The sequence below is a fragment of the Oryctolagus cuniculus genome, chromosome 3 (assembly GCF_964237555.1).
Source record: "Oryctolagus cuniculus chromosome 3, mOryCun1.1, whole genome shotgun sequence".
In the NCBI taxonomy this organism is placed as follows: domain Eukaryota; kingdom Metazoa; phylum Chordata; class Mammalia; order Lagomorpha; family Leporidae; genus Oryctolagus; species Oryctolagus cuniculus.
The window spans coordinates 14251650-14277779 of record NC_091434.1 but is presented as its reverse complement, the minus strand read 5'-3'; the positions used below and the strand labels follow the sequence as shown (position 1 = coordinate 14277779).

Below are 26130 nucleotides of genomic sequence, written 5' to 3'. Positions count from 1 at the left end.
CCAGAATAGAAGTACAAGTTCGGTCTCACTAAAAATTAACCAAACAACAAAATCATAGACTACCAGTCTTGTTTAAGGGGAGTCCACCAATGTATAAGAGAGTAGGATTACGGACTTTTTTTAGGTTAAGAAGCAAACAAGAGGGTAACATATGGTGGAGCCAGAATTCCTGCCATTCCAGCCTTCACCTTGTCACTTACAGGCTATAAAACATTAGGCATGACAGTTACAATCCTCATGACTTCATTTTTCCATCTGTAAAATGGGTTGGGATTTAAAAAGATAGCACTTCTGAAGCCCTTAGAAGAGCACCTCATCTATAGCACTCATTTCCTAAGTGTTAAATAGATAAAAGGTGTGGATTTTAAATTTTCATAATTTAAAGCACTTGTAAATTTTTTTTTTGACAGGCAGAGTGGACAGTGAGAGAGAGAGACAGAGAGAAAGGTCTTCCTTTTTCCATTGGTTCACCTCACAATGGCTGTTGTGGCGGGCACACTGCGCTGATCCGAAGCCAGGAGCCAGGCACTTCTCCTGGTCTCCCATGTGGGTGCAGGGCCCAAGCACTTGGGCCATCCTCCACTGCACTCTCAGGCCACAGCAGAGAGCTGGACTGGAAGAGGGGCAACCGGGACAGAACCTGGCACCCCGACCGGGACTAGAACCCGGTGTGCTGGCACCGCAGGCAGAAGATTGGCCTATTGAGCCGCGGCTCCAGCCAACATTTGTAAATATTTTTAATAAATATCATTTATAACATTCATCTAGATACAGGAATAATTTTTATGGGAGTCCATCTTAAAGAAACAAGCAGATGCATAACCCAAACTCATACAAGGACATTTTTCAATATTAACTTTGTAACAAGATAGAGAAAAGATATTCACATTAATCCAATGAAGTTAAGAGTTAAAAAATAAAACTGGTGGATGCTATACCCAATAAATGAAGACACAAGTGGTTTATAGTTGTCAGAGAATACCATGTGTAGTGGAGAAAGGCTTAATGCTATAACATGCCTTGGGACAGACATTGAGCTAGGACAGAAACAAATGAATAACTGTGCAGCGCATGCCATGGTATATGGAACTATTCAATTCTACAGTAAAGTTCATGAATACATAACCTTTTTCGTATTATTGGCTTTCAAAAAAAGTCACCAGATTTATTTATGTAATTTAGACGCAGAGAGAGAGTGCTCTCATTTTTTGGTTCACTTCTCAAATGTCTACAATGATTCCTGGATGGGGCTCAAGCTAGGAGCCAGGAATTCAATCTAGGTCTTCCACACAGGCTGCAGGAACCCATATGACTATACTGTTGTGGTGGGGAGGGATAGGATGAAACTGGGATTCATGATCAAGATGACAAAGAGTACTACAAAAGGAAAGATCAAGAAAGGGCGGCATCTCAGAAGGAAAGAAAGCCAGCGTCACCTTGGCAAGGGTTCTAGATGCACACATGTTAATGGCATCAGAGTTCAATCCAGAATACCTAGATCTCTAAGGGGTATGAAGGCCAGAAGGGCAAGGTCAGTGTAAAATGGAAAATACCAAACCAAGGATAAGGAATGATGAGGAAATTGTGGGGAATTAGTTGTAGGAAACAGTACCTGCCCATTAAAATAGTTTTTTTGGTTTTTTTTTTTTTTTTTTTTTTTTTTAGCTGATATAGTAGACTAAGCCTCTGCCTGTGGCCCCAGTATGCCATATTGGCTCCAGTTTGTGTCACAGCTACTCCTCTTCTGATACAGCTCTCTGCTTGGCCTGGGAAAGTAGTGGAAGATGGCCCAAGTGCTAGGGCCCCTGAGCCCATGTGGGAGACCAGAAGAGGCTTTTGGCTCTTGGCTTTGTATCTGTCCAGCTCCGGCCATTGTGGCCGTTTGGGGAGTGAGCCAGCGATGGAAGACCCTTCTCTCTGTCTCTCCTTCTCTCTGTAACTCTACCTCTCAAATAAATAAATAAATCTTTAAAAAATATTTTTTGAGGTTTATGACAGGCAAAATAGCTTATGTATCACCATTCATTAAAGGAAAAAATAAGTATCATACAATAAAATTATACAGAAATGAAAATTTAAAGAAAAATTATTAGGGATATAAGCCCAAATATTAGCAGATGTTTATATCTGAGTTGAAACTCTGGTATTTAGAATTTTGCTATTTTGATTTTTTTCATGTTGTGCAAATTTTCTATAATGAGGATGTATTGCTTTCATCATGGTGAAAAGGTGAATTTGGTTTCTCACAACTCTCACACCTTCATGGCAACATTAGGGAGTTACATGACAGGGCCTATCCGGGGATGGAATGCAACCGGATTCACCTGTTTGTAACTGTTTCGATATCTGCCTGTCAGCAGAGAGGGATGGTGCTAGCCAGTGCCAGACAACATACAGCTCTGTATGTGTGTGGGAGAAATATTAGGTGTATTAAGGGAAACTAGCTAAAATTATCAGCAACTATATATGCATGTGCAACCTCTTATCTATAGTTGCCATATAGCACTAGAATATCTAATCAGAGGTATGTGTGTAGTCATATGAAGGAGACAAAGCACCTAACATATATATATATATATATGTATATACACACACACACTAATATATATGTGTGTGTATGTATATGTGTGTGTGTGTATATATATATACATATATGTGTATATATATATCTTTGGGGCTCAGTCTTTTTGGATGCCAATCCACGAATCCAACTGAGCCTTATGCTGGCATAATAAAATACTACTTCCTGTTAAAGGCCTTGGTGTCTCTGTTCATGAATCCCACTACATTACTTGATTTAAAAATTGGTTACCCTTGAAAAATATGACAGTGGACTTCCCATAGGAGTTCAACCACTAAGAGTCAAGTAATTAAAAATGATACACAAAACACTGGGGAAGAGACCAGGGGAAATGATCGCAGATTAGGTATGGGGATCTAGAAGCGAATGCCAGCAAAACAGAGCAGCACAGTGAGTAATTTAATAACTAAAGTATTTTTAGCTCTGTAAGAGACCATAAACATCTGGTAAGTTACTTAAACACCTACCTGCACTGGACATGTTGCAAAGGATAAAAGTCCAAATCTCTAGCTTGAGGTTCAGTTATTTGTGCAGCAGCTACGTAACTTGGACAGGTCATGTGAGACTCAGCTGATGTTGAGACAAGTGTATAAAAGGGCAGCTAATGCAGAACCCAATTACTTGAGCTGTCATTGCTGTCCCCAAGGTTCTGCATTAGCAGGAATCTGGAGTTGGAAACTGCAGCCTAGTATTGAACCCAGACACTATGACACGGGACATGGGCACCCAGCTGGCATCTTAACTACTAGTCCAAACACTCGCATTTGAGTCTAAGCTTAAAGAGCAACCGGGGAGCTGAGTCTTGGTTACTCCACTCCAGTGTTCTCAATCTGGAGTAGTTATTATTTTTCCTTCTCCGAATCCAGCCTTTGTAAGGAATGCTTACTCAAAACAGCTTCTTCCCCTGGCTTGGAGAGTGCTGTGCTCTTTAAGTGACACGCAGAGCGTCCTGTGTGGCTCTTTGGGACACCCCCACTCTTCCTGAACCAGCCCTGTCATTTCCAGACACTTGAATTTTTGTTCTACTTTCAGTGTTCATAACAAATAACCCTATATCTCAATATCTTCTTCAGTTTGCAAATCTATTCATCCTGGTTAATGACACAGAAAAAGAAACAAAAACAGATATTTGCTGTAGGATCAATAGATTTGGCTCCAAGAGAACATTACATGCCAATTACAAAAATTATCTTCACAACTGGGCATACAGATGAGATAACCACTCACGGGGATGACACACAGGGTCTTTGGGGAGCCCCTAAAATGTCAATCTTGAAATCTCCAAAACAGATCAGGAAAAGCACAGCTGTTATGAGTTTTAGTGACGTTAAGATAATGGAGTAAGTTTCTCAGAAGAAATAAAAGATCTAATGACACACAGATTCTTCAGACTTTAACATAATCCAGGACCCTTTGGCCTTTATGTCATTGGAATGGTACCAACGTCCGCACTATTTGTGTTTAAAACAAATGAGAAGATTGGGGAGAGTCCATCCAGCTGGATCCACTGCCACAGCTGTCAGACTGTGATCTTGTGAAGACTTAATGCATCCTTTCATTAGAGTGAGTTCCACTCAAGTGTTTGAGCTTCAGAAAACAAGGCGAGCTTTTCTTACCAAAAAGGAAATGATTAAGTAAAGAATAGGCTGTCTTACGCTGACCCTTTAACCTTCTCTGTCTTGAACCACATATTTTCATGAGAATGGAAAAACACCAGTTAAATCAAAGTTAAGAACTGTACAAACTCAGATTAAGTTGGGTTTGGAAATGGTTCCCTTGGTAACAAAGACAGACACAGACCATGGAAGAAATCAGCAGGGAGTCACTGAACATCTTAGTCCACTTTAGTGAAATAAAACAGGTTAAACTTGGGAAAGTATAAAGTCTTTTGAAAATTAAATAAAAGTTAAAAAAAAGAAAAAAATAAAGTACATGGGGCAATTAGTTCATCATATTTATACAATCATGAGAAATTTCTATTTTGTTAGCCCTTATATCACAAGGAAACCAAAGATAGAAATGAGCTTTACAGGATTTAGGATATAAGGTGTACTCTCAAATTGGATTCAGACTTTTGCAGTCTTGTTTTCTTTTTAAGAAAATCTGATCATATATATCTCCATGAGCACACCAAAATCCACACATTTTAGTAAATGAAAATCAAAGAAATCAAAGAGGATACTTCTTGTAAAGAAGTAGAAAATAGTGAATAACATGTAAATCAAATTAAATTACATGTTGCATTAAATTTTCTAGAACACTTGGAAGATAATAAATATCATTAAAAATACATCTCAACCCAACTACAACACTGTCTGACACCAAGAAAAGTAATGCCTTTGAGAAAACGTTGGGGAATTTTAGAGTAATTTGTGTGAAGTCTGAGGTGAAAGCTGCCATCAGTTTAAACCCTGATACTATTTCCATACTTTAACAATTGCACAAACTTGCACTTAAAAATCAAGTGCTATGTGTGTGCACACACATAGATGTTATATACACTAATATAAATGGTTAAGCAATGTGCATCCAGTATTTTTAATAAGTTATCCCATAACGAGGCTATTCTTTCATTTCCTTTTTCACCTGTGCTACTTGAAATTGAAGATGCATGGTGAGTATTTGTGGTTTTTGGCCTATGCCACACCCATCATGCTTTCTTCTACCACTTGTATTTTTATTTCCATTTGAGGATTTCACTCCCCATTCCATAAGGACTTGTCTTGGTGGGTCTGATTATTAAAAAGATTCTGCTGGGGGCTGGCGCTGTGGTGTAGTGGGTAAAGCCGCTGCCTGCAGTGCCAGCATCCCATATGGGCGTTGGTTCGAGATCAGCTGCTCCACTTCCGATCCAGCTCTCTGCTGTGGCCAGGGAAAGCAGTATAAGATGGCTCAAGTCCTTGGGTCCCTGCAGCTGTGTGGGAGACCCAGAAGAAGCTCCTGGCTCCTGGCTCCTGGCTACGAATTGGCGCAGCTCTGGCCATTGTGGCTAACCTGGGAGTGAACCAGTGGATGGAAGACCTTCTCTATGCCTTTTTTTCTCTCTCTGCATAACTCTTTCAAATAAATAAATAAATCTTTTTTAAAAAAAGTTTCTGCTCTTCTGTTTCCATAGGTATGTAGTTAGGTCCATTCACCTCCTCCTTCCAGAACTTGGATCATGAATGGAGGATGAAAAAACTGAGGAAATGATTGGAATTCAGTCATTTCTGGGAATGCATTCCTGCCATGTAGTCTGTTACTTCCAATCACTGAGACAACCCCTCTCTTCCATTGCCCTACACGTTCCTGAGTCTGTTCCTAGTTCTTCTCCAAGCTGCTGCTCTGTCATGCATTCTGTTCCCTTACTCACCAAAGTTTCTAATATTTGTAACTAACTGGCGCCGTGGCTCACTAGGCTAATCCTCCGCCTTATGGCGCTGGAACCCGGGGTTCTAGCCCCGGTCGGGGCGCCGGATTCTGTCCCGGTTGCTCCTCTTCCAGGCCAGCTCTCTGCTGTGGCCAGGGAGTGCAGTGGAGGATGGCCCAAGTGCTTGGGCCCTGCACCCCATGGGAAACCAGGATAAGTACCTGGCCCCTGCCTTCAGATCAGCGCGATGCGCCGGCCGCAGCGCGCCAGCTGCGGCGGCCATTGGAGGGTGAACCAATGGCAAAGGAAGACCTTTCTCTCTGTCTCTCTCTCACTGTCCTGTCAAAAAAATAAATAAATAAATAAAATATTTGTAACTAAAGAAATCCATTGTGGCACAATACAAGAAGCAGCATCTATAAGGGATAGGTATTGCCTCAATTTATGTTTATTTTGATACAGATGGTCTTAAAGATCATCTTTAGTCGTCATCTTAAAGGGAATGGGCGACTTAAGTGCATTCTTAGTTATCTACAGTGATGCCCTCAGTGCAATTCTGACCTCTAGGTTTCCACTAAGTCTAATTCATTCAACTCATTGCTCTTATGAGATCAGAAGATCTGGAAGCCAAAAAACAAAAAAAAAAGAAGAAGAAACTTATGACCACGCTTGATTTCAGTGCTGATAAGGTCACATGCTATGATTTTGCTTTGCGTGGGAAGTACCTGGTTAGCTTGGAAGTGCTGGCAGACACTGTAGCTTTGGACAGATGAAACATCTCTCTCTATAGTTTTTGTTATCCTGTTTTAAAGAGCTAATAAGCTATTATTAAAGAGACAATAAATTTTTTGCATATCCAAAGTTTTCCAAATGCTTTGACATCCTTCAGACTAATGATCTAAAAGTCAATTAATAACTTATACACAAAAAAAATCACATTTATTTTTTGAAATTTTACATTCTTCCTTTCTGAGCAGAAAATTGATACAATAATTCAACTTAATCATGTATTTAATCTTTCCAAATTAGGACTTGTAATTTAGGAAGGAAATTCTCTTTTTATTGACTTCCTATGCACCAGAGATCATACAGAATGATTTCGGTAAAAAGTAAAAATAGAAAGGCAGTTAAAAAGGAAACCATCAAGTGCAGAACACTAATTCAAAAACTAAAGGAAGTCATTCTACTTGACCTAACAAATAACTTTCATGTTTCTTGAACTTTTCTGATAATACAACTGCACTATCTCAATTGCATCTTGTCTTTGATTAGTGGATTAATATATGTTAAATATTTCTTAGTAAATCCCTTTAAAACTGAATTAATAAGGTAGATTTGATTTCCAGAATAATTAAAAAATTCAGCAGAGTAAATACAGTTTCAAACAGAAATTGAAGAAAATAGAGTACACAAAATCATCAATCCGGGTCAAAAGGGTACAAAGTTTGGGGTGCAGACTTCTTTGGAAATCACAGAGTTCTGGCTAGTCTGCAGGTTACTATGAAATTAAAGCATTTCTAAAATTGCCACAGAGAAAGAAAAGACTTGTTGAGTTCAAAATCTACTTGATCATTGTTAAAATCAGTAATCTATGACAGCTAGCTCAACAAATTATTTCTCTGTTCCTTACAGTATGTGAGCATACCCAGAAGTCCAAAAGAAGTTACCATTTTATTCTCTAACTTAACTTTAGACCTTGTTTTCATCTGTTGGAGGTGTTTTGTCACTTGAATTACTTTTTCCCTTTCACATAAGGAGTAGCTCTGCAGCTGGTCTCGGTATACTGGGTTAGGGTGTAAGAAAGCTTAGATGAATGGAACTGGCTTTGGGTGCTTTAACTAGACTGGGCTTAGGGCAAGGAGGAAAAATGTAGCATTTCTGACACAAAGAGATTGAAGACTCTAACTCCCTCCCCACTCCAGGTACTCAGCTTGATGAAATCCAGAATTGTGTCTATGAGTGACTTTGACAGCAAAAATGTCTCTGGAAGGAAAGTGCAAATAGAGCCCTGAGGTTTCCTTTGTTGCAGCCACAGAAAAGATGTCACTATGTTTTCCCTTTTCTGTTTTTCTTGGGGATGGAAATATTTTATTTGGTTTTAATAATACTTTATAACATTTGTAAGACATGTAGCTTTTCAGTGTTCAGACTGTCTTCAGAACGCACATTATCAAATTTATTTCTAATAAGCAATCTTAAGACAAGATAGGTATTGTTACGAGCAATTTAGGGAAACAGAAACTGAAGTGCAGCGTGATTTAAGTAACTTCCCTGGGTGGTGTGTATAAGACTGTAAGAGAGCAGACAGAAGGATCTCCAATACATCCATCTAAAATCTTAACACTCAACTTGTTTCACTTCCCTGGATTTTGTTTTCTAAAATGGAAAGCACATCTTGAGAATGGATTGAACAATCTTACTCCATAGAAGAGACAACCTGTGAAAGGAGATAGGCCTATCTTGGGCAGACCAAAAGCAGACAACCATAGAAGGAAAGTCCCCAGTGTCTTCCTTAGAAGAAAGCTAATCACTGTATGAATGATCTTAATTAAATTTGAATGCATTGCTACTGAATGCTGTGTGAAAACATTGCTTTCTTACTGGCTGTTTTCCCCACAGTACTTGGTAGCAATATGTTCAAATTCAATTAAGATAATTCATACAGTGATTAGCTTCATAATATAGGGAGACACCAGGGAGTGTCCTCTTGCCAATACTGTATGTGTGGTTTGTGCAAGATAGACATGGACTTCTTTTGTGTGTTTTCTCATTTAGTGGACACTGAAGTAAATCTCAGGTAACAAAACCCATGGTGTTTCTAAATTCCATCCAGACACATACACAGCAGGAATTTTTTGCTTTTTGGATTTGTCTAAATGTTAAAATGATCTCAAGCCAAATTTTTGAAACAGTTTCCCTCTTTAACAAGTTGTTGGTAAACAAGTGACAATACTCTTGTGAAACCGGAAGTAAGGACACAAATGGTGAATGGTGAGAAAAAGATTGGTTTTCGGACTTTGCATATTCTAGTTATGAACTGCTAAGTGCAAAAGCCCAGGCCATGTTCCATGGGAACATGGTTGAGGGACTTCACTGTGTGTGTCCACCAATGAACACACTAGTAAGTTCTATTCATGTTAAATTACCTCCAAATAATTTCATTGTTAGCAGAAAGAGAGCCACTATGAATAGAGAAGTGGTGCACTTGTACCTGGTTTTTTGACCTATCAAGGGCTGACCAACTACTCATTAATTTGATTATTCATGTTTATAAATGTTTTTGATAGTCTTCTTTTTCTCTGATATCCTCTCTCTCTCTCTCCATATATCATTTAAAAAGCTACTGCTATTTCTAGATTTAAAATGCTTACATGAACACGAAAGATTTTTTTTACCCCTAGAACACTAGAAGTAATCACCTTCCCTGAACAGGACATAGTTAGTAACATTTGGGACATTTTGTTTGTCACAATAAGGAATGGGTTGCCACTAGTATCTATTAGATAAAAGCCAAGGTGTTGCTAAATACCCTACAAAGTGGGGGTTTTTAGCAACAGTCTTCCACAAAACAGAATTTTCAGACCCTAGATGACAATAATGGTGGTACTGAGAAACTCTGCCCCAGAGAAAGAAAGCAAAGCTTGAACCACTCTGTAAAATCAATGTTTTTCTCAGATGAGCTACCCAATAATGTGCTGCAGCCATTTATCAGATAAAGTGGGTCTTCCCATTCCATGTAGCCATGGAAATGCTCTAGCATTCAGCTCTGATGTACAACTACCAGAAGTTCTTAACATAAAAATCTAGAATTCTGTAAATCGCACATGTTCCCAGGTTTTCACTTTGACAGCAGGAAATAATAAGGCAGAAACATTTAAAAAAAAATTGTTTTAGCCTTTAAAATATATAAGTTCTAATGGTCTTCCTTAGTCTACGATTCAATACTTATTGACTTTTCCTTTCATATTTTCGATTGCTCATTCTAAGAATTTTAAAGTAAGTAATTAATAGTACATGATAGTGGAACAGTAACATTTTTGAGAAAACATGACTATTTAAGTCATCAATTGGCTTCTTAATTTAGAAATTTGTAGGCCTCTCTTTGATAAAGACAGCAAGTGCTTTAGAAACTAGAGTTTGCACAATATTATGGGAAACAGGCAAATTCCAAGTATCTAATGATATTTTAAGACTTAAATGCTTTATCAATATGTTGTAAAAGAGTTACATATGGTGTTGATACAATAAATATACACTTTTAATATATCAATTAAAATTTTAAAAATTAAAAATACAAAAAAATGGAAATATCTATATATATATACACTTTTAAATCAATGTGACTTCAAAAATAATTATACAAGTAAAACAGTGTATTTATAAGGCAAATGGAATATCTGTTCCTTCTAGGACTTTGCCCAGTGGCCTGTGTTAGAATATCACTGTGGAGACAAGCCTTTATTTATTTTAAATATCTTTTTAATTTTATTTAAGGTATACAAATTTCACAAATTTAATATACACAGATTTAGGAACATAACAATACTTCACACCCTACCTTCCCTCCTGCCCAGACTCCCACTGTTTTTCCTCCCCAGACTCCCACTGTTTTTCCTCCCCCCGCCCCATTCCCACTCTTTATTTTTACAAATATCTAGTTTCAGCTTACTTTATACTCATCAGATTAACCCTACACCAAGTAAAGAGCTCATGGCTTTAGGAGACCATTAGTAGGAAAGAAAAAAATACGTTTTCTCAACAGTCAAGACAAGGGCTGTAACAATCATAGCATCTCAAAATGTCAGTTTCAATCTAATACATTACATTTTAGGTACTCTATTAGTTACCAAAGATCAGGAAAAACATACGGTGAGATACACCTTTTTAAGAGAAAAAACTGAAGAGAAAGAAGCAAGGAAAAGCATCAACATTCAGATACCTACAGAACTGAATCTGTGGATTTCCTCTGGATTTATTCTCCTCACTGTCCGTCTCTTCTTCCAAAATTCACTGGGTTCCCGTTTGAAAACCTTTGCTCGGAAGCTCATTATAGTGCATTAATTTGACTCATAAAATATTTTTAAAATGTCAATTAATCCAACTTTTCACTTTTGAAACTTCACCTCCCCGAATAAATCTTCCTTCTCTGGTGAAAAGGGAAATGCTTGTGCTACACTAACAAACTCAAAAAAGGAAAGAAAACCAACAAGTTACCACTTCCTTTGAGTAACTACCTACCAGCTACCCAGATACTGCTTGTATATCCTCCCAAATCCCCTGCTTGAAAGCAAGACAGAAACACAAAATGACTTTGGATCTTTAAGAGAATTGCCCATAACAGTATAAACCATGTGATGTGAAATCACTCATGGAACCGAATCAAGATGAAATCAAATAACGAAACGCTAAGGCTTCATGTCTGCAACTGAAACAGCCACGTGAGCTTTTTAATCAGGGCTAGATCTAAAAGGTAAACTGTAAATGTGTAGCCAAGGTCCAAGAATTCTGTTCATGTGAATGTAGATTAAAGCAGTGATCTTCCAAAGTAGATGCCCAATATGTTCAATTAGGATGCAAGGATAAATTTTAAGATTCTATGTGTGTTAGTTATCTGAATGAAGAACTTAAGTTTTGTTGATATTTAATACAATGCATGTAAATATGGACACCTTACTTCTGTAGGGTCAAATGGTTACAAGTAGTTAATTCCGTCATCTATAGGCTTCATTCACTTTTCTGGGGCTGCTTAATATACAATTCTCCTGTCAAAGCCACTTGGATGCTCTTTCCAGTCTTAGCTGCCCAGTGGCATTTGCCAGAGCACACACAACTATACAGTTGACTTTTCATTTAGACCTGTGATCTCTCTTCGTTCACTAGGTTTTCTGCTGCACCCAAGTTGGAATTCTTATTTGCTTCATTCACTGAATCTATGTGTTTAAACAATTGCCTGGTTCTAAGAATTATATAATTCCCAAGAGAATAGAGAAAATGAGAGTGTGTTCAGTTTTTTTTCAACTAGATGAGAGAGACAGAAAATATTTGGAGTTCACAGGACTAGACTGTTCTCTTTTTCTCAGTAATAATCAGATTTAAAAGAAGCAAATACATATTCACATAGCCATTCATGTATCTCCACCTTTCATGAGTGATTTGTGCCAGAGAGGCAACAAGGGGTTCTGATTATTCCTCATCTCAGCATGGAGAGTGAGGAGGAGGAGACTTCCTATGAAAACTATCAGAGTAATAACACTGACAAATTCGGGTGGTAAACTATCTTTCTTATGTCATCGGCTTAATTAGGTCAAGAGAAGAAGCCCCTCTGATGCACAGTCTTTGGATAATTAGGAATTCTATCATATATCTTTAGCTCTAAATATATTTCATCTTCTAAGTGTCTCTTTGATTTCTATCAAATGAGCAGACATATTGTGGCACATGCAGAATTTCAGATTCAAGGTTTTTCCTTGTATGATATTATGAAAGTCTGTCTTTGGATCATCTGATTTCCTAGACTCAGGTAAGGATCAAGCCTTTTACAATACTTTAGGGATCAGGAACTCATTCAAGAATCTAATACAAGCTTTTGAACTACAAACAGGAAGAATGTAAGCACTCAGAAAATATGTATGCATGGTGAGGACTCACAGCTTCTGTGCACCTCCCTACTGATGGTCTCCTAAAGCCATGACTCACAGTTTTGGAAGGCAGGCGTACTGCTCTGTAAGAAAGCACCTAACAACTTGAGAAACTCTTAAGTCACTTCCTCTCTTTCTAAGATTTGCATCTGGTTTGTCCTCTATTCCTCTTTAGGCACCACAGTTCTTTTTCCTGGAGTCCCTCCCATTTCTCAACTTCTGCAATCTGATGATGACTCATTTCTTCATGTCCTCACTACTGGTCACAGCTCCCTCACATATTGGCACAAGGAGGCATGTCCAGAAAGCAGCTGGGATGTCAGACAGAACTTGTAGAACTGCAAAGGAGGGGAAAATCTATTGGCAAGGCCTAGATGGCACTGTTGAGGACACGCACGGGGCTTTGCCTTTCTTGTTTTTAGCCCCCTCTGTTTCTCAAACATTCTGTGACGCAACCCAACAAGACTTTTATTACTTAATTTAAATCGTCCAACAGCCCTGTTAGGCAGAAATTGTTTTTATGGTTATCATTACCCGAATTGTACAGAGAAGGACATTTGGGTCTGGAGAAGTTAAGCAGTTTGGTCCAAAGTTCCATAGCAAGTTAGTAGCTCAGCTTGAATTTAAAACCTGCCAATCCATATCTAGAGCTTGTGTTCTTACCCAGAATGGAGAGTCAAAGATACCATGAGTTTGTCTATGAGGGAGATGGACAACATGACTAAGCAAAAAGGGTGTAAGAGAAGGCTTCTTTCCCAACTTTTAATGTGCAATACCATTGAATGTCATGTCAAGGGCATAGGCAAAGGATGCGTCTTGCACCACTGTTATATTGTCAGTAGGAATTCAAGACTGGATGTGTGCAGCAGAAAGGCATGGAATGAGTTCAATGTAAAGGACTAACAGTAAATCTGAGTGTTTGGAGAACTGAATAACATAGAATTGAGAACACAGTCTTGAAGTTCATTTACATTTGATGGATGGAAGACAGTTTAGGAAATACTGAGAAGGGACAGAGATATAGGGGAGGGACTCCCAGGGTGCTACAGAGCCCAGATGTCCAGGAGAGGGGCATTTAAAGAAGGTGGAGCATGGCATCTGGAAGCCAGGATGCTGAATCTGAGAACAGTTAAAGAGATTCTTTGTCAGAGACGGACAAGTGAAAATCTAAGGACATTGCTGTCTTGCATCCAGACAGCCTTGTGTTTAAACCCTCTTTCATCATCTATCAAGTGACCTCCAGCCAGTTACTTGACTTCTCTCTGCCTATTTCTTACAAACAAAGTGGACCAACTTAGTACACAGCTTTAGGGTTGTTGTGAAATAATATATTTGTATCTAAAATAGAGGAAAAATATGCTACATATGGACATAGGTAAACTTATTTATTGAGTATGATTGACATTTTCCAATTTTTATACAAGTATATATGTATGTATATGATATCTGCCTACATGAGGCATTAATTTTCTTTTAATTTTGTTTATCTAAGAGCTTTTCGAAGCCTCCCCTCATGTACGCGTATGCAGGTATGTGTAAATACAAAATGCCTAACCTCTCTCATTCTCATGTATGTAATCAAAGTCTGGCCCTGTGGTGTCCCATCAGGGAAATTTAGTCTGAAAGTTTCAACAGTCAAGGGTCTGTATGTTTGGAAGTTGGTTAAAATAAGAAGTTTGAACCATGTTTCATATGAAATAGAAATTTCAATGTTAAGATTCAGAAATTTGAAAAAAGTCCTGGAAATCCGTGTTAATTTTCTGTTCCAACTGTTAACAGATTACCACACAGTTAGTGGCTTAAATCAATCTATTTATTATCTCCCTGTTTATGTGGGCCAGAAGTTTGGTTCAGCTTTTGTCTGTGTGAGGCTGGCATCCCTTGCTGGAGGCTCTAGGGCAGAACTGGGTTCCAGGCAACGGCAAGGTTCTTGGCAAAATCCATTCCTTTCAGGTGTGAGACCGAGGTGGCTGTTTCTATTTCTCAGTATCCAGAGGTCACTGATATTCCCTGGCTCATGATCTCCTCTTTTCCTTTTTTTTTTTTTTTTTTTTTTTTTTGCTTTGTTTATTTAAAAGGCAGAGAAAGAGGGGTGTATGAGGGGGTGGGGAGAGAGATATAGTCAGACAGAGACAGACCTCTCATCTGCTGCTTCACTACCAAAATGCCCACAGCAGCTGGGACTGGGCCAGGCCAAAGCCAGGAGTCTGGCAACTCAGGCCAGGTTCCTACATGGGTAATAGGTACCCAAGTCCTTGCTGTTCGTTAGAAATTAGCAGGGAGCAAAGCTGAGATGTGAACCCAGAACCCCATGTATAGGATGCAGGTGTCCCAAGTGGTGTCTTAGCCTCCATGGATATGCCTTCTCCTTCCTGCCCTTTCTAAGGCAGAAAAACAGCAGACTGAACCCATTTCACACTTTGAATCTATCCAACTTCTCTTCTTCATCTTTCTAACAGATCTCTTGTGCATGCATAGCTCCAGTCTAGCTAAAGAAACACTGTTTTTTGAGGCCTTGTGTGATCAGATTGGTCTCACCAGAAAATCAAGATAAACTCTACATTTTTAATGTCAGCTGATTAATAACCTTAATTTACATCTGCAAAGTCCCTTCACAGCAGTACTGTGGTTAGAGTTTTCAACGAGAGAGTCTTCAGTGGGAGGAGGTATCTTTAGAATACTGTCTACCAAACTTCTCCTGGACAGAGTGTGTGTGTGTGTGTGTGTGTATGTTTAGGTTTTAAAAATAATTTTAAGATAAAAAACGTACTGGGAAAAGCACACTTGGCTTTTGAGTGTGGCTTCCACTGAGAAGCGAGGTAGGATCCAGGTTGCAGCAGAGTTAAAAAATGAGTAGGAGGAAACAGAAATTTTGTTTATAGAGTATTTATCAGAAACAATTGGCAGCAAAAAAGATAAGAAATATAGTAGTGCAGCAGAAGGGAACTGCAGGAGTTGGAAAGGGTAGACAAACAGTGGTGACGGCATCAGAAGATAAGCCCAGGAAACAAAGTCAGCCAGCGAAAGGCAGCAACCTAACCAAAGGTCTTCTCTAAGACATTCAGTTATGTCATGTCTAAAACTGCTTGGTTATGATTACTCAGTTACACACACTGTGCAATCTACAAAGGATAGCGCTGCTGAATCTAAGATTCCAGGGGGCAGACACTTGGCTTCCACTGATAGTGCATCTGAATCTACTTCATAGAAATGACTCAATGAGTAGCATGAGGAATTGAGAGTAACTGGAAACTTGGCGGTTAAGACTCAGACAAGCACAGACGACATAATATGGTGGTATGAAAATCCTAATCTTAGCCCCTGGCAAAGCACTTTCTATGCATCTGTTTACTTGCTCTCTGTGTTCCATCTTCACTTCCATTTATTTTCACTTGTGAAGTTTTCATCATTTGTTGTGATCACATCTTCAATGTTCGAGAACATGTATAACTTGCTTTATTTCTGTCTGTTCCATTTCCCATCAGTTTCTGCTTTAGCAACCAATAAGTATGAAGCACAGGCTTTCTCTTTGAGGAAAAAAAAAAAGGGTGGTCCACCACGAATCTGCAGGCTCAGCTCACACAGGATGTGGTGTTTGAAGGAAGTAAAACATCAAGGGCTACTTCCTTTTTCACTGGGGGCACTCCTGAGCACGCCCGAGCAGAAATGTTCCTGAAGTTAGTTGCACTCAGGGTCACTACTTCCTGTTAGAAAGGCAACCCAACTCAACAGCTCTGAGTGACCAATGAGAAAGTAGTTGTCTCTGAGGGAGTTTAAATGACCATAAGGAAAACTTACAGTGAGTACTCTCTGTGAAGTATTCATACGATGGTTTTCCTCTCAGCAAGTCCTTAATCCAGACAGCATTACTTTTAGTATAAAAGATTTAGAAACTTCATGGAAAATAAAGAGCACCAGGCAATATGGATCACATTGATGGAGAATGTAGATAAATGCAGTTTGTGTATGTGACCTGTGTGTAGGGGATTGTAGGTATTTGTTGAATAAGTATGTGTGTACTGTGTGTGTGATATTTGTTGTGTATATTATGTGTGTTTTTTGTGTTTGATGTGGTATAGTTATATATTTGTGATGTGGGCATGTGCATTTAAGCATATGTATACATTATTATCTCATTAAAATAACTCATAGTATTTTATTCATAATTTTCCAGATATGTATCAAGTTGTAATCAGACTTGTTTATATTATGGCATTTTATAGGATTCATAAGATAATAGTTTTCAATTAGGATTTGATGGACAAGAGGTATATGCAGGTAAGGAAATTATGGCTTACAGAGTTTAGTAAGCCTGTCTTCGGATCTAACAGCAAGTGGGAAAGGAGATACACTTTTTCAGTAATGAAGTTTATCAATCATTAAAGACTTCTAGAAAAATTATTGTATTCCAGTGACATATATGAGTATCTTACCAATAACTACATGTATCTTAGTGCAATGCTCAGGAAAAAGGAACGTTGATTTTAGGGTTTATTATTTTCTTAACTTCATGTTGGTGTTTAGGCACTTATTACCCATCTTGATGCTTTATGGTAAAGACAACCAACTGTCTTCAAGATGTTGTAGTGTTTACTATTTCCAGCTTGAGACTGGTCTGTTCTTGAAAATGAGAATTTTTTTTAAAGATTTATTTTATTTATTTGAAAGACAGAGATACAGAGAGAGGTAGAGACAGAGAGAGAGGTCTTCCATCCGCTGGTTCACTCCCCAATTGGCCGCAACAGCCAGGAGCTTCTTCCGGGTCTCCCACTTGGGTGCAGGGGCCCAAGGACCATCTTCTACTGCTTCCCCAGGCCATAGCAGAGAGCTGGATCAGAAGAGAAGCAACTGGGACTAGAACCAGAGCCCATATGGAATGCTGGTGCTTCAGGCCAGGGTGTTAACCCACAGCGCCACAGCGCTGGCCCCAGAAAATGGGAAATTGTTAAAGAGACAAAATTCATTCTTAGGGAGGCCATATTCTAATTCGCATCCTACTGCCTTCAACCTTAGGAGCCAGATTGTAACAGCAAAGACACTGACAACTACAAAAATACTATGGCTGGGCCAGCGCTGTGTCATAGTGGGCTAAGCCTCTGCCTGTGGTGCCAGAATCCCATATGGGCACCAGTTCAAGTCCTGGCTGCTTCTCTTCCGATCCAGCTCTCTGATATGGCCTAGGAAAGCAGTGGAAGATGGCCCAAGTGCTTGGGTACCTGCACCCGTATGGGAGACTCAGAAGAAGCTCTTGGCTCCTGGTTTTGGATTGGCTCAGCTCCGGCTTTTGCAGCCATTTGTGGAGTTAACCAGCAGATGGAAGACCTTTCTGTCTCTCCTTCTCTCTGTAACTCTACCTCTGAAATAAATAAATAAATAAATAAAATTTTAAAAATATATCATGGCTACTATAAGAATAAATACAAATGGTTTGCTACTGTTCTTTAAAATACCAATTAAAATACCTGCATCCCACAATAAAGTGTCTCAATTTTTACCACGTTCTGTCCAGACCTCAGCACCCTGATAATGCAGACCCCGGGAGGCAGTGGTGATACGGCAGAACTGGGCAAGGAGTTAGGTAGGGATAGTTGAGCTGGAATATCTCCTCACAATCTCTGCACAGCCCTGCACTGCAACTCCACATCCTTACCTGCCAATCCAGCATACCTAGTTTCCGTCCAGGCCCAGGAAAGAGGAGATGCCATGATGGCCATATGCAAAGTAAATTTCACAAGGAAGCACCAGGAATTCCCCAGAAAGTCTCACCCATGCTAAATTCCACCCCATTTGTATATTCAATCACAGCACTCACTAACTTCTCTCTTATAAAAGAGACTGATATTGTAGGAGGGGCCCTTACGTTGCTCATGGCCTCAGGATGATACTTGTGTGGCCTTCTCTGGCCTCTTATCTCTCTCTTGACTCATAGACAACTCTCTGGCCCATTCATGACAGGTATCTGTGCAGGGCAGCCCAAACCCATACATGAATGTATATTCACTCTCTGTCTCTTAAATAAATCCTGCTCTCATTGGTGCACTTTATTTATTTATTTATTTATTTGTTTGTTTGTTTAACTTCTGGTTTGAATTCTTGTCTCTGTGAGGTCAAGAGCCTGCAATAAAGATTAAGATATGCAGTACTGATGGCTCAAATTGTTGGGTGTCTGACACCCATGTGGAAAACCTGGATTGGGTTCCTGATTCCTGGTTTCCATCCCAACTGTAGGTTTTGTGGACATTTTGGGAATAAGCCAGTGTATGAGAGCACGGGCGCACTCTCTTTGTCTTTCTGTCTCTCAATAAATAAATAAAAAGATTTTAAAAATCAACCCCAAAGAAACACATTTTTTATTGTGATGTTATTTCCCTTATCTTTTAAAGACTGAAGCAGGGTGATTTCATGCATGAATGATCAGATGAAGACACTTAAATACAAGCATCCAAGAACCTTGGACTGGGCAACTCTGAATCAATGCTATTATCTTTCACATCTAGGGACTATTCCCCAACAGCATTTTCCCCTGGAGACAGTGATATTTGCTCAGTTTGCTGGCTTGGACCCCACACCAGCTTCCTACTGCTGGCAAGGTTAACTACAGATCAGAGCAATTTCCTTTAAACTAAAACAAGCACCTTAAATTGCCCTCTATTAGTCATTCCAAGCGCTAATTACCTTGCTTTCAATATGAATGTCACCCACTGTTCAATAATTGTCCTGAAAATCACATTGTACACAAGTTTTATGAGGAGACCATAGTCCTTAAAATCTATGCAGCTCTAGTGGAAAATTGCTTAGTTTATAGAATATCAGAATCACATATGCTTTATTCTTGTGGTGGCCTATTTAATGCAAAAGAATGGACTACACAAATGCAAGGCAATAAAGCACTCTTACTTAAGCAATTTTGACAAGAAAACAAACTGTGATACAAATGACAAACCATGAGCATGCAGGCAACCAGCTATTCAGACCAATAATTCTTTGCTAGTGGATTAGGCTGCCAGTCTAGGTGCCACCTCCACAACTCTGTCCATCCCACAAACCACATTTTTAATAGCACCATATTGTATTTAAGTCTTCTACTGGGAGGTGGCAAAGCTATTAGGATGCTGTAATCTAAGTGTTTAACACCTCCCATTGTGGAAACTAAAGAAAAAGAGTGGGGTCGTGAATTTTCAATCAAGAGCCTCTTAGTGTTTTGCAGAGAATTGTTGATTTTGGTTTATTTAGTTGTGCACACTGCAGTAAATTCTTGATCTTTTGACATGTGGTAGCTTAAGTTCCCTAATTAAGGATAAATTAACCTCTCACTATCTGGTATATACCTTATCAGGTAAATAAAAACTGCAAAAACAGGGAAATAAAAATTGGAGTAAGGTCATCCTTATCTTTTTATCTCATAGATGAGAATGGGAGCAAATGCAGTGAGGCCATGGCTCTGTGAAATATTATTCATGCTTGGCCCGTGCTGAGTATCACTGATAAAGAAAGATTAGGACAGGCTGCCTACCCAGGTCCAGGTGATAGAACACTCTGGAGAAATAATCAAGGGCAGAAACTAAGTGACAAATGAAGAATATGGGCTGAAACAATCTAACACACAGGAAAACACTGTATCAGTCAAGGCCAAGAAGAATGTGAGTTACAGCTGCAACTGAAGTCTCAAGTTGGGTCCTGGACAGTAGCAGAGCTTTGAAAGTCATTATTATAAGAATCCCAAGAGCACAGGTTCACAGTGTGTGTAAGAACCACAAGGGAACACCGTGAAAGATGTGGATTCCTGGGCCTCACGCAGGACATCAGTAGGTTTGATGGTGCAGTAATCTAGCTTCATTAGAACATCCTGATGATGTGCATTAAAGATGCTACACAGACCACACACTGAGAAACAGTGACTCTGAGGCTGCTTCATTTAATAATTTTTCTTAGCCAAAAAATCATATAATGATGTCCCTCTGGTGAAATACCTCCCAGTGCATGTGGTTTTCTATACTGAACTAAGCTCTCATTTATAAAATCAAATATTCCTTTTTCTTAATGGATGCTCGATCAGACGGAATCAGCTCACTAACTCGATCATGGTGCATGCTTTAGACACCAAGGAGAAAACTCGGGAGTGAAACTGGCATCACAACGAGGGTCTCTGACCTACTCCAGCTTCCCCTTCTACCTGCTCATCTTCCTTTGATTCTACTTCTTTTCCTCTTCATTAACAACTTCTCTGCTTAGAGTTTTGTGGACCTGGTCAGACATGACACGTCTTTCAGTTGTTATCTAAATCATGTTTTCTCAAACTTGGCACTATTGACAACCTGGACCTGGGGGTGGGGAGATTGTCCTATGCATTGCAGGGTATTCAGTGGCATCGCTGGCTGGCTTCTACACACTGCATGCCAGTAGCAACTCCCCTATCCTCTTCTGCCCCTGTGTGACAGTCATGGTTTTGGACATTACTACGAGTTCCCAGGGGAGGGAGAAGACAGGAGGGAAAAATCCCTGCACTCTGGGTTTAAATCCAATATTTTTTTGATGGTGGCTTTCAGGGCTAGCGAACTCCTAGCAGATGATAATGGTTTCTCTTCAGCCCCGGGTTTACACCTCTTAAAAAATAATCAATTTCCTTGAAGAACCTCAGGCCTATTGGCCTTCAAGCCAATGCCCTCTCTCACTTCTCCATATACCTCAGAATCCCACTATTCTAGTCTATGAGCCTAGGTTTCTGTTTCTGTTATGGGCCATCTCTCCCAAAATGCGGCTATCACTTGTCTGGAAAAAAATAAAAAACCCTTGTAACTTAAAGAGGTAAGCTAGAAACTGAGCTAAGGGGCTGGAGACTGGGTGCACATTTAAGGATAAATTTAGGAGTGTGGTGTTTGCAATTGTGGATAAGATCACAGTGCTGCGGTCAGTAGGCTTGCATTTGATTACTAGTGGCTCTGTTAGTTGTTGGGGGCCTCTGGGCAAATGATCCATCTTCACCGACTTTGAGTTTCCTCATGTGTAAATCAATGATAAGAGAACCTACTTCACTGGACATTGTGGGGCTTAATAAGAGGATATTTGTAAGCACTTAGCACAGTGCCTGGAATATAAGAAAGTGTCTAAGGGATGTTAGATGGAAGCTTGATTATGCTGAGCAGTAGTCTTGAGTTGGGCTGCTACAGCACATTTCGAGGGTACTGGAACGTTCTAGCTGTTCTTAAACTGAGCATTAGGAGGAGGAGATGGGAACACAAAAAGGCACAAATCGCTTTGAAAATAGCAGTGAAATGGATGGAACATTACAACAATGTAAGGCGTGGCCAGAGGACTCATAGGGTGCAGATGCAGCTAATTAGCTTAAGCAGCTCCTCCTCTGAACACTCTGTCCTTCCACAACTGACCTCTTGGTGCTTACTCTGTTTTGCAGCATTGGTTATTTCATGTTTAAATCCCCACTACGCACAACTGCAGGAAGTTCCAACTCTGTTTCTGCCATCTCTCTTCATCCCACACAAAAGACACACATACCAAAGAAGCTGACATCAAATTTTAACCACTATCCTGTGCTTTCATACACTTTTCCGTCTTTTCATGCTTTCTTTTCTGCCTAAGCAGGACTGTAAATTCCCAGAGCAATAAACAGCGTCATCTTTATGTCTCAACTGTGCCAGCATGTGGCAAATATCAACATTATAATTACCAATTTCATGCTGTGAACAGGAGAATAGGGCATCGCACATTCTTTTTCTCTGCTTTATCCTTCTCCCTTTCTATAACTTTCCAAGGCCACTGGAAGGTATTAGAGTACACTGACAAGGAGACATTTAATCTGACTTTGCTCTCCTTTGCAAAAGTATTGCAAAGGATTTGGAAGGAGATCTGCTACTTAGATTGCATCAACAGATCCTTGGCAGTGCTTAAATTTGGCATCTCCCTCTCTTTAGTTGACATTAAAGGACATATTTTCAGAAACCCATTTTGAACCTATGTTCACTTCTTATCTCTTGGTGCCCAGAACTCCTGAGTGGAGACTGCTATTGATAAGTCATTCCTTTTTCCCTTTTATGCAGAATTCATCTGTGTTCCCAGGGAGAAGAGCATTGGACAGCAGTCAGGAATCCGTCCATTCGCTGATGAGCTGAGTGACCTTGGACAAAACAGCAACCCCTCAGGACCTCTTTGTCCTAAATTACATTTAACGTCTAGAATTCTATGCTTGTGTCTTTTAAAATAAAACAACTTATTCATTTTCAGATAAACTAGTGACTGGATCAAAAACAAAGCTTTTAGCATTTTCAACATAAAGTGCCAATTGGAAAAGACAATCTCTAATGCAGGTCTTTCTTTTTTTAAATTTATTTATTTATTTTTTGACAGGCAGAGTGGACAGTGAGAGAGAGAGAGACAGAGAGAAAGACACCCTCCGATGGCCGCTATGGCCAGCGCGCTGCAGTTGGCGCACCACGCTGATCCGAAGCCAGGAGCCAGGCGCTTCTCCTGGTCTCCCATGTGGGTGCAGGGCCCAAGGACTTGGGCCATCCTCCACTGTACTCCTAGGCCACAGCAGAGAGCTGGACTGGAAGAGGGGCAACTGGGACAGAATCCGGCACCCTGACCGGGACTAGAACCTGGTGTGCTAGAACCCAGGCGGAGGATTAGCCTATTGAGCCACGGCGGGTCTTTCTTACACCATGCTTGGTGCAGCTAGGGTAACCCACAACATACCACCTGTCACTCATTCCCCTCTAGACTTAATTTCAAAAGGAAAAAAGATTGTGCCTTCTGACTAGATGACATTGACCTTGACAAGGTTTGCAAATAGAGAATTGTAAAGAATTTTGGCAGTTTTCACACCCAATTTCCTGATATCATCTTCATTAAACCAGAATATTCAAATTTTTTTGCATGTTGTCATTTTGTCTTGAATGTAGCTGCAACACAGAAGCCAACACTGCAAAAACAATCCTTTCAAAAATGCCCATTCTTCCATTTTGTCCTACTCTGTTCTTTGGACTGATTTCATGAGGTTATTGCCAAGACCAAATCTTCCTATAGAAGTTTGAGTTTTTGGAGAATAGGGTAGAGTTTCCAGGGTGTGACACTTATCTCTTTCCTTATTGTGCTAACTGTGGACTGATATGCTTGAGGGGAAAATCTATGCCTTTCACCCTCAGACCTCTTCAAACAAGGTGCTCTACCCTATTTCGGCCAGACCATTTCTTCTCTGAATTTGAGCCTTGAAAAGAATGAAATAAAGACAAACAACAACCACAATGTATACCTAAGACAGTATCCTGAATGCTGTACATTACCACCACCACTACTACTACTGCTACTACTGAGGTCTTACTCCTCCCTGTGCTTATTAAGTAAGGCCTGTTGTTGCAATCTGATGAGCTATTTATCTCCTACCTTGGCCCTATATTACTCTTCACTTAGCTAAGGTCATTCTATCATTGCAGCCACATACTGTTTGCAACCATCTGTCTATTTACTCTATAAATGGGGACAGATACTGGGCTAAAGATTTAGTATAACCAAAAAAAAATTCTCCACCTTCATAGAGATTAGAGGAGATGGTTCAGTAATTGCTGTGATGGGAGGTTTACATTAGAGAGCCTCAAAAATCCTGCAAATTTACCAAACCCTCTTATGAGTTCTGATAGCCTCTTAATGGAGTCTTTTGGTTCCCCTCTATATACAGGGTCATGTCATCTGAAAAAAGGGACAATTTGACTTCTTCCTTTCCAATTTGTATCCCTTTGATTTCTTTTTTTCTGCCTATTGGCTCTGGCTAAAATTTCCAGAACAATATTGAATAGCAATGGTAAAAAGTGGGCATCCTTGTCTGGTTCTGGATCTTACTGTAAATGTTTTCAATTTTTCCCCATTTACTATGATGCTGGTTGTGGGTTTGTCATATAATGCCTTGACCTTCTGTATCTCCAAAATCAATAGCCATTGTATTTACAAACAATGCCACAACTGATAAAAACAAAAAACTGTAAGATCAGTACCATTCACAATAGCTAAAAAAATTGAATACCTTGGAATATATTTAACTAAGCATGTGACAGATCTCTACAATGAAAATTATAAAACTTGGCCGGTGCCATGGCTAATCCTCCACCTGCGGTGCCAGCACTCTGGGTTCTAGTCCCAGTTGGGGCACCGGTTCTGTCCCAGTTGCTCCTCTTCCAGTCCAGCTCTCTGCTGTGGCCCGGGAGTGCAGTGGAGGAAGGCAGTGGAGAATGGCCCAAGTGCTTGGGCCCTGCACCCGCATGGGAAACCAGGAGGAAGCATCTGGCTCCTGGCTTTGGATCAGCGCAGCATGCTGGTAGCAGCATGCTGGCTGTAGCGGCCATTTGGGGGGTGAACCAATGGAAGAGGAAGACCTTTCTCTCTGTCTCTCTCTCTCACTGTCTAACTCTGCCTATCAAAAAATAAAACAAAATAGAAAATTATAAAACTTAAAGAAATAGAAGACACAAAAAAGGAAGAAAATCTTTCATGTTCATGGATTGGAAGAATTGATATCAACATGTCCATACTACCCAAAGCATTTTACAGATTGGGTACTATCCCAATCAACATACCAACGAAGTCTACTCATATCTAGAAAAAACAATGGTAAAATTCATATGGGAACACAAGAGACCCTGAACAGCTAAAGCAATCTTAAACAATGAAACATAGTGGGAGGCATCATAATACCAGATATCAAGATATATTACAGGGCAGTTATAATTAAAACAACCTGGTACTGGCACAAATACAGACATGTAGACCAATAGAACAGAATAGGAACCCCAGAAATTAAGCCACATATCTACAATCAACTTTTCTCTGACAAAGGAGCTAAAAATCAATCCCTGGAGAAAGGACATTGTCTTCAACAAATGGTGCTGAAAAAATTGGATCTACATGTGCAGAAATATGAAATAAGACACCCACCTTACCCCTTACTAAAAAATCAACTCAAAATGGATCAAGTATCTAAATCTACAACCTGATCCCATCAAATTGCTAGAAGAAAACATTGGGAAATCTATGCAAGATATTTACATAGGTAAAACCTTTTTAGAGAAGACCCCAGAAATACAGGCAGTAAAATGAAAATAGACAAATGGGATTACATCAAACTGAGAAGCTTCTGCATCACAAAGGAAACACTCAGCAAAGTGAAGAGGGAACTGACAGAATGGGAAGAAATATTTGCACAGTATGCAACTGATAAAGGATTAATATCCAGGTTCTATAAAAAGCTCAAGAAACTCAGCAACAACAAAACAAATAATGCATTTAAGAAATGGGCAAAGGACATGAACAGGTATTTTTCAAAGGATGAAATTCAAATGACCAACAGACATGTGAAAAAATGCTCAGGATCACTAGCCATAAGCAAAATAAAAATGAAAATCACAATGAGATTTCACCTCATCCTAGTTAGAATGCCTATCATTCAAAAGTCAAATAAAAACAATACATACTGGTGAAGATGTGGGGGAAAAGGTACCTTATTATGTGGTTAGTAAGAATGTAAACTAGTACAGCCATTGTGGAAGACAGTATGGAGA

The 26130-nt window shown here is 39.6% G+C and overlaps 1 protein-coding gene across 9 annotated transcripts in view; it reads right to left on the bottom strand.

Moving 5' to 3' along the window:
* DOCK10 (dedicator of cytokinesis 10) overlaps window positions 1-26130 on the bottom strand; it is a 297295-nt gene that overhangs the window by 174909 nt on the left and 96256 nt on the right. For 2 of the 9 annotated variants that reach the window (XM_051849119.2, XM_051849120.2), the window contains exon 1: window positions 10874-11219. The exons of the other annotated variants lie outside the window; for them this stretch is intronic. In XM_051849119.2, the coding sequence (XP_051705079.2) occupies window positions 10874-10978 (105 nt within the window). In that variant the 5' untranslated portion in view covers window positions 10979-11219. Of the gene's footprint in view, window positions 1-10873; window positions 11220-26130 lie in introns of those variants that run through there. 9 annotated transcript variants of the gene reach the window in all.